Raw genomic sequence first — 9,471 nt, forward strand, 5'->3', positions numbered from 1 at the left:
TGAATTTATCTCTGTTGCTATATGAAGTAGGACTAAAGTGTAAAAGTGATTGTACTTTAAGTAACAGATAAAATTTCAAAAATCTGAACAAATCAAACAAGTAAAAATGTACAAATAAATCTGAAGCATATCAAGCAAACTATTTCACATCAAACAGTTCACACTACTGCCCATTAAAATCACATCAGGAAATTACTTCCCTATATTTCCATCAGGCAATTACTTCCTCTAGAATTGCATTCTTCACACATATCATCCAAAACTAAAACCACATCATGCAATTAAGAAAAAAAACGAAATAACTGAAAACAATTTCCCCTGCACTGAATTACTTCCTCTCGATTTGCATTGTTCAAAAACAATGCTAACTGCAACAAATTGTACTACAACGCTTGTGTGTGTGGGCAACTTCTGACAACATACAGGGCAAGTCATTCACAAAACTAGAGCAAACGTGAAATCCCTGTAGTGAGCATCCTAACCCAAAACACTCGTACATCATCCCGTTTCAACACCACAGCAGCCCCAACCGTCCTCAAACCCTACATCCATCAGTAGCCAAATTCCCTTGCGCACCGAATTCCCAATAACTCTACATCCAATGTTGTCCACCATGTACTCGTCGATTTCAACATGGGGAAAAAGCGTGAAATCGAAGGCAGATGTGCTTACCAATAGATTGCGAGGAAGGAAGGTGGTCCCCTCTGTGCGACTCTGCCCTCTGCGCGAACGGCACGGCGCTCACGGCGGTCGTTCCTCCCCTGTCGCGCCTCGGCTACTGCTTCCCTTCCGACGACCTGCTCCACGCCGCAGCACAGGCTAACCCCCCACTTCTCCTCTTCCAGAAAACGCCGCACGCACCTGGTGGTGGCGCGCCACTGGTCACCTCCCCCTCGCGGTGAATCGCTCCACCTCCGGCGGAAAAATCGGCCGCGGATTCGCCGAACGTCGATGCCCGCGGGATTCAACCTCGCCTGATTTGGGGATTGGGGGATTTTTTTTCAAGAGTATGCCAATGGCGTACCATATTTTTATAGAAGATAGGGATTGAGGGATTTTGGGGTGAGAGAAACGGGGGAGGAGAGCGCAACTGGTGTTGCAGTTTCGAAATGAACGCCGACAGTGGGAGGGGGTGGACGCGAGAGGAGAAGTGGTGGGATCCGGAACCGCCGCTCCCACCCAACGGGCAACGGCCGACCAGGTGCCACCTGCGCGCGTGACCCGAAAAGACAACGCTACACCTGGTGTCCGCAATAAGATCCGACGGCGCAGAGATGTGCGCTCAAGGACGCTAACGAGCACAGCTGCACTTTTTAGGATTCAGGAAAGGACAAACCCAATGCTAGAAGCTCTGTGTGGTGAAGGATTATACTCGTACAAGGCGAGCCCAGTGCAATGCAGCGAAAGTTCAAGAGGCTAACGCTGACAGATGTCAAAGATGTTCATTGTTCAGTCTGCACGAAATGTTCTTCGGCTATAACACGCTTTGTCACCAGTGCAGTGCTTAGTATAATACAATTTGAAACGAGAACAAGGTGCAAGCATTTATCACAAATAACAAACATTGGCAGTTTCCATTTGCCAAAATTCTAGACGCGAGCAATATCTGTCTTAAGAAAAAAACTTGCCCTCAACTCGGGAAGTGAATCCTGGCATGTGACGACATCCCATTGTTTATTTTGTTTCTGATCAACAACATCTCCGTCCATGTCCACTGACCTGAAAGCGTGTGCTTGCACTTGTCACACCCTGGATTTCTATATAGGTTCATGGCCTCCAGGTTCACCGCTGCCTCCATGACATTTCTGGCATACCTCATGAATCTGTCTTCTGCCTGAAACCCATAGATCCTGAGCTCAGCCAGATTGTGGTGCTTGAAATCAGGGGAAGATGGTTCCCACTCTAGTCCTTTGTCCTTCTTCTCGCTGTACGTAAACCTCTTCCTCACCTCCCCGGTTGTCATTTCACATAAATGATCCCTCACCTGCATTCAATCAGGTCAAGAATTCCAAACCGGTGTCTGAACTTCGAAAAGAGAGAGCTCGCTTTGCATATTCAACGTGAGGTGGAATAAAGATGAGAAATGAAAATCGGTACAAGATTTTACCATGATGCATAGTTCCTTAAGGGCGGGTGCACCTTGGAGTATGAACATCGTCCAAGTCAGATCACATTCTTCAGAAATGTTGATCAAATTCACAAGCCTTAGTTTGTGGAACACCGGTAGCAATTGCTTTCGACCTTCTGGTTTCACCCAAATCTGCAAAAGAGGGGGATAATGCAGAAGTATGTTTACCAAAAATAATGACTACAACCTCTCCACAACACACAACACTCGGACAACATTGTGGGCCTCCACTAACCTTTTCACATTTGAAGTTCAAATGGAGGGTGCTTATGGCGGTCTTACCCAGCAACTCGCTTAACTTGAGCATCTTGTGCCGCGAAAGACCAGTATTAATGATGGTCACAGTCTGAAGCAGTGGGACATAGCCCAGACAGAAGGGGTCTTCTGGAGACATAAAAGCATTAATTTTCAGTATTGTGAGCTTTGGTACACACTTCAGAGCAACCCTCTTAATACTGCTACAAAAAATCAGTAATTCACGGAGCTGTTCGTGTTCCACTTCCAGCAAAGACATATTCCCCGCATCACACTGTTGGAAACGGAGGAACTCCAGTTGATTGCAAATACTGAAAATTTTGGGGAAGTCTGATTCACCCAACCTCAAATTCTCTAGCGTGAGGCGTGCAAGACCACCAAATGTGTTTGGACACGAACCAAAGAATGACATGAACTGCCTCCCATAAGTGAGCAGTTCATCAACGGAACAATTTCTGCGCACCTTCGTCATGATTGTAAAATCAACTGAAGCGACCTTTTGTGTTGCTATGGTGTTGGCAACAGTCTGGCCAATGAAAACAGACTCATCTCCCAAGTAGAATTGCATGCACAACAGGTGAATGGTGGATAGACTCCCAGCCCTCCTTCCCAGTATGCACCTAGCAGCTTCCAGCACGGTGGCGTTGGCCCGAACTATATCATCTGAGGTTATCTTCCTCCTTTCGTGCTTGGGCTCAAAAGAACCAACCACGATAACAACCTTTGAGAGTATAGCAGGGATCTGTTTCCAACGTGTGGAGAGGATGGTAGTTCGTGCAGCATCAGCGATTTCAAGTCGCTCCACAATGTTGAGCAAAACGTCATCAGGCAACTTGCTGAGCCTATCAACCTCATTGTCCTCCTACATTTGATATGAAACAAATCAGAGTTGGTTTCGTACTAGTCACATCACCGGCGCAATTTTAATATTTTCCACAAACAACGATATAATTTACAAACTTCCCCACAAGAAGAGCAATTTTGATTATATAGAATTTTTGTACTTCCCCACAGAGAGACGCAAATTTGACTGTACAATTTTGATTATACATGTTTATATACTTCCGAGAGAAAAAACGCAATTGTGATTATACTTCTATACTTTCCAATAGAATGACGTGATTTTGATATTTCCCCACAAAAAGGTTAAATTTTGACCAAGAATTCTGATTATGATTCCTACTTCTTATTGCTCCTCGAATTTTTTATTTTGTTTTTTGCGGTGCTGTTGTAAGAGGATCTATTTCTTCTGATATATAAAAGGAAAAAAAGGAGCATGAGGACGAACTCACCATCATGTCGAGGGAGGATTTGCCGAGGCCGTTCTGGCAGCCGTTTGCCTGGAAAGAGAGCTGATCGTCTCCTCTTCAAACTGATATATAGCTGCTAGGTTTCCGCCACCAATGGAAACTCGGAGACTGAATTCGAAAGAGGGCCTGTTTCTAATTGTAATCCGGCAAGGACTGCTTTTGATTCTTGATTGCTACCAAAAAGGGAGCTGCTTCGATTGCGGATTGAGGCTCGGAATGGAGCCGCTTGATTGCTTCGATTGCCGGTCGCAGCTCGGAAAGGAGCTGCTGCTGCTGCTGCTTGGATTGGGGACTGCAGCTCCCAAAGGGGGAGCTGCTTATTTGGGCGCCTCTTCTCAAGCATCAGTGGATCCTCATTCGCGGCATCCGACGGCGACGGCGAGATGGTGGAGATCGACGCACGGCAGGAGGCGGCGGCGCATAACTGACCCTCGATTTCGTTCTAAAAAAATAACTGACCCTCGATCCCCTTTCCTCTCTCGGTGAGACCCTAGCTTTTTTTTTCCGGAATGCTTAAAAGTGCAGCTGCGTTTTCTGGTGAAGTCGAGCGCACGCGATGCAGTCATTCGATGGCTCGCGACCCACACAATCATCATCCAGATTTGGAAATTCTTCCCCCCTCCATTCTATATATGAAAAGATTACTTTCAACATTGTGTTGATTTTTTTTTCACGTGGTCCGACCAAACACGTCAATGCAATGATGACGTCACATGCATTAATTCCAGTACGAAAAAATTCAAAAAACTATAACTTTCAAACCACGTGTCGGAATGATGATCGGTTTTCACTTTTGGGTTCCTCATGACGAACGCTTCAAAACTAGATCCCATATGAATATGTTTTAAAGTTTTCTTTTCAAAAGCAACTTCGATGCTAAATGAGGCAACTTCAGTGCTAAATAGGAGCAACTTTGATGCTAGATGAATTGCATCGTGTGTATTAATGAATTCATCTAGTAGCCTACTAATAGTTGTGTGCAATAATCTAATAGATTGTTACCATGGTTGCTAAGTTGCATACATCGAAAACTAATTTGTAGATAGTTTACTTGCCAATGATACTGTGAAAGTTGTTTACCGTAGAGTGTCTAACATGGCTTCTAAATTGTCAGCCTCAGAAACCAAGTTGTCTATATTGCTACGAAGTTGCCTACGGATGATCCCCAATTGCATAAAATACTATTGAAGTTGTCCATCAATGGACATAAGTGGCCTACAATGTCAAAAAGTTTTTCTGGGATCTAAGGTTTCTATCATGATCCAAATTCCGAACTATGTGGGGATGGATGGTATGAGAGCTTTTTTCTTACCTTTTCTGGGGTAGTCTACCAGCCTACGCTAATGAACATGCGTGTGTTAGCTAGCTAGGTCGCAGGTGTTGACTAGTTGCAAAAGTGAGGATAGATGAGAAGTTGCATAAGGGGTGATGAGAAATTTCATAGGGTGCGGGGGTTAGACAGTTGTCCGCAAACTACACAAGTTGTTCATAATTTTGGCACGAGTTGCCAGCAAAAATCATTAAAATCTCCAGATATAATGATGAAAAGTACACATTAGTTGCTTGTTGAATGCACTGGAGTTGCACGAAAACACCTTAAAAGTTGCTAACTTTTTTGTGTGATACTCGAGTGATCTTAAAGTTATTGTCCTCGTTTTGCCTCCAATAGCCCCATCAATGGTGAACTTATATTATAGGCAACTGAAATAGTAATGGCAGTCAACTGAGCATCATTAATAGGCAACTTCATAGTGTTTTTGGGCAACTTAAAAATACAACGATAAGCAACTTCATAATATTGTAGGCAACTAATTTGCAAAGTTAGACAACTGAGCAACAATGATAGGTAACTAATTACCAATAGAAGGTAACTGGACGTCGATGATAGGCCAATTTCATAGTATTGTAGGCAACGAGGCATCAATGATAGGCAACTGAACATCCATGATAGGCAACTGAGCAACCATGGTCGGCAAGTTGTGATAATGTTAGAAAATCCATTCATACACATAGTGCAATGAAATTGCTTAAATGTAGCACTAAAGGTGCCTCATGTTTTGTGTGATTTTCTCATTTTTACACAAACCAACCTAATAGGCAGCCCTACTAGGTAAAAAATGAAGTTGCCTTCCTATAGCACTAAAGTTGCCTCCATCGGACCCAAAGTTGCCTGAAAAAAGTTCGACGAAACCTATCAATATGAGATCTAGTTTTGAAGAACTCGTCGCGAGAAACCCAAATGTGAAAACGAAACTGGATTTTGACGCCTCGATCAAAAGTTGCAGTTTTTTAAACATTTTGGACCCCCAAATAAATGCACGTCAGGACAAGATTCTTTTTTTGGTCTACCATGTCAGGCGCGTCAATTGCTCCTTCCATATTTAGAAAGCGCTCGATCCTAACAACTGGCGCTCGTGTGCCCTCTAGCCACGTCCTTCTTTTAGTCGATCGGTGAGACCCCCTGTAGGTCTGGGCGGCACGGCAGGGATCACAATTATATTATGGTGGCCTGTGATGGAAGAATGGTGGCATGGATGAGCTAAAGGCCCAACCAGCTTTTCCTGTTGCAGGCTTGCACTAGCCCGGCCACCCCGCGAGAACTATATTTCGGTTACAGTGAGATGGAAGGATCTTTGTATCGTTCAATTTTATCGGACGTCGCGGAAGGGACAGATGGAAGGGAGCCACTCGTTGCAACCTGTGAGTTTTTTTCTTATAAATTCGTTTATTCTGAATATTTTATCTTTTAAACCATGAGTTTTCTTTTTTCGGAATCCGTTTCCAAGAGGCACGGTCACGCCTCTCACGGGAGCAAATCTGTGGCTCTCGTAAAGCAAAATCGTACCTCTCACGGAACCATACCTCTCACGGAGAAAAAAAGAAGATTTTTTTGTTTTCACGAAAGGAAAAAAAGAAAATGTGTTTTCCCATTTTTGAGAGGCACGGTCGTGCCTCTCGCGGGAAAAAACGCGTTTTCGCTTAAACTATCTTTTTTCCAAAAAAAAACATTTGTCGAAAAGCTAAGAAATACCCGTGGAAAACCGAAAAGTCAAAAAAATACCGGAAAGAAAACCATCTAAAAGCAGAAAACGCGTGCGAAAAAATTAAAAAATCCGAAGGGAGCGCGCCATCTCAGCCCACCCCATGTGATCGTTGGGAGGCTTCCGAAGGAGCGCTCCTCAACTAGTTGCTCTTCTGTTTGGCGCCTTAAGCGCCCGAACAGTAAGCTGGCGCCCACGCGTGCCACCTCATCACCTCATGGGCCGGCCCACAATGGACGTGCAACATAGTCAAAATGCCTTGCAAAAAAACACACAAAAGGTGCGGATACCAGGACTCAAACCCGCCCCATGCCAGGACAACTAACAAAGTGTTTTGCTAACCACCAGAGCTGCGAAGCGCATGGGTTGTAAGCGAGGCTATGTGCCTCTGTATTCGAGGCACTTCCGTCGAAGATGAAAAGGCAATCCTGGAACTCCGATTATGTGATCCTGATCTCGCGAAGGATATGATCATGCTTGCCGCCGCTGCCCTCTTTGATATCTGACTAGGGGTTGGGGCGCCACCTGTGGCGCCTCTTGAGAGGAAGCTGGGCATTGCCAGGTTGGCAAACGCCCATTTCACTTACTTTCTTACTATCATGTAATGCATGGACATGACACGTAAGAAGTTGCACTACAAATTTTAAAAGAGCTAAATAAATTGCCTCAAACACAAAGAGATTAGAGTGTGTGAAACACAAAACACTGGAAGGCATGAGATAGAACCAGTATATACTGCAAGTTTATGAAGTGCTAAGAATTCAACATTTAGTTGTGACATGAAGTGCTACACCAAAAGAATAAGAACACAATGACAGAAGGTTTAAAGGGTATTCAAGCCGAATGCTCGAATTTTAAATCACCACGAAATATGTGACGAAAATGCCACCCAGTTCCATGGAGTTCTTTGGCTACCAGTTCTTGACATGGTGGATTCTGAGACATATCCTACAAAGCAACCATACCATCCAATAAGCTAGAAAATGTGTAGACATGCGTCGATCACTTTGTAGACATCCAATAAGCTAGAAAATGGCATGTACTGTGGCAAGCACTCGCTCAACCGGAAAGCTAGAGGTGCAGGTGGCAGCAGGATGTTGAAAGTAGCTGGGAGATGAAAGCGCGACATCATGATGCAGCTCATCATGGACAACGAGGCACAAGATGTTATACAGCTCCAGGAAGTTGTTCTGGAATGGAGTCCCTGATATAATAATCCGCTTTTCGGCGCTGACTTGTGCGAGAACTTTCCAAATTAGGCTTTTCTTGTTCCTTGGTGTGTGCCCCTTGTTGAGGATCAACAAGCTGGGCTTCTCAAGAAGCACATTCCTCTGCATATCTCCATCTTTGCCTTCACCCTTGGCAAGATTCCTATAAAGCGAATAGCTTAGACCAAGTATGCTACTCCCTTCGCACCAAGATGCTAGCTTCACCATCATGTTTGATTTCTGGCTCAATTTTTTCGTTGTCAACTTCTGTCCCAGACCATGATTATTTGAAACCAGTTTCTTGATGGTCTTGTCTTCATCCCACTGGATCTCACTAGAATTCAGTACATGGAATGGGAGCTTGACTTTCCATTTTCTGAATTTGCTCCCAGATAACTGGGCTTATCCCTAACCTCATCGTAACGCCTGCGGCCGCTAGGAAGGCGAACAACAGCGAGGAGGCCACAGGAATGCCTAGTGGCAGTCAGGAGTCTCCATTGTCCACCCAGCCACACACGAATCCAGCAGAGAAGGTAGCCTACATGCCTATGCCTTAGTGATTTCTAAATAGTTACAAGTCACGAGCGTGTTTTCATTATTGCAACAGGAGATTGATGACAATCGAGTGATTGGACACTGTTAAGTGACATATTATTGGGCTTTATATTTGTAATTTGTGAGTTCTACTTTACAATCGGTAAGATATTATTTTTACTGATTTACAGTAGTATTTTTTGTAGATTCCAGCTAGTTTTGAATTGCCAATTATTTCTTAACGTACCATGGGTAGTAACAGACATATATTGGGTGGTAACATACACTATGGAGATGCGCCCGCGGCCAGTTCCGCGATTGCCGCCCGAAGGGTGGGGAATTTGCCAGAGAAGTTTGGTATTACCATTGGCCCATTTCATGTACTCGCACCTCTCTTTTCTAAGTTTCTCTAATGCATGAAGAATTTGGACATCAAGAAGTTTATTGATCTCATCAACTTTATTCTACTTCTTCTCGAGTGTTTTGAGAGCAGCTTCCTTCTTCATTTCATATATCCTTGTGCATGCTGCCTCATTACTCTTTGTGTTCTTCCAACATCCATAGGATCGATCGACAGAGGTAGAGGTGGTTCAAAAATTGAAGGACAGAGTTCGTGCACTTTTTGGTGAGCTGGGGAATGGTCCGACCAACTCCCCCTCATCGGCGACCCTAGATCGGCGACCCGGTCCACCTCCCTTGCCGGCGACGACCGCGGCTGGAAGGGCCCCCCCGGGGCAGCTCCGACCAACTCCCCCTCATCGGCAACCCTAGATTGGCAATCCACTCCCCCACCCTCGCCGGTGACGACCACGGCTGGAAGGACCCCCTCCCCCCCCCTCCCGACGGCACCGGCGACTCCCGATGGGCAGGCTGCTCGCCCTCACCGCCGCCACCGCCGCCGCCCTCACTGCTCGCCCTCAATTTTGGTTCAACGAGGCACAAGATGTTATACAGCTCTAGGAAGTTGTTCTGGAATGGAGTCCCTGATATAATAA

General features: G+C 45.0%; 1 protein-coding gene across 1 annotated transcript; it reads right to left on the reverse strand.

Annotated features, from left to right (window-relative positions):
• Window positions 1-1,453: 1,453 nt before the first annotated feature.
• LOC123142216 (uncharacterized) lies at window positions 1,454-3,789 on the reverse strand. Its single transcript, XM_044561213.1, has 4 exons — window positions 3,676-3,789; window positions 2,364-3,245; window positions 2,108-2,260; window positions 1,454-1,984 (listed from the first exon to the last, which is right to left on the reverse strand). The coding sequence occupies exons 1-4, from the start codon at window positions 3,679-3,681 to the stop codon at window positions 1,631-1,633; spliced, it is 1,395 nt and encodes a 464-aa protein (XP_044417148.1). The 5' UTR covers window positions 3,682-3,789; the 3' UTR covers window positions 1,454-1,630.
• Between the last annotated feature and the right edge of the window lie 5,682 nt (window positions 3,790-9,471).

The sequence above is a fragment of the Triticum aestivum genome, chromosome 6D, assembly GCF_018294505.1.
Source record: "Triticum aestivum cultivar Chinese Spring chromosome 6D, IWGSC CS RefSeq v2.1, whole genome shotgun sequence".
Classification (NCBI taxonomy): domain Eukaryota; kingdom Viridiplantae; phylum Streptophyta; class Magnoliopsida; order Poales; family Poaceae; genus Triticum; species Triticum aestivum.

Bases quoted from the DNA above. Each gene is read 5' to 3' on its own strand.
- LOC123142216 (XM_044561213.1), bottom strand. The intron at 2,261-2,363 runs GTTAGTGGAGGC...CCTCTTTTGCAG, and splicing joins TGAACTTCAAATGTGAAAAG to ATTTGGGTGAAACCAGAAGG. The intron at 1,985-2,107 runs GTAAAATCTTGT...GATTGAATGCAG, and splicing joins TTAAGGAACTATGCATCATG to GTGAGGGATCATTTATGTGA.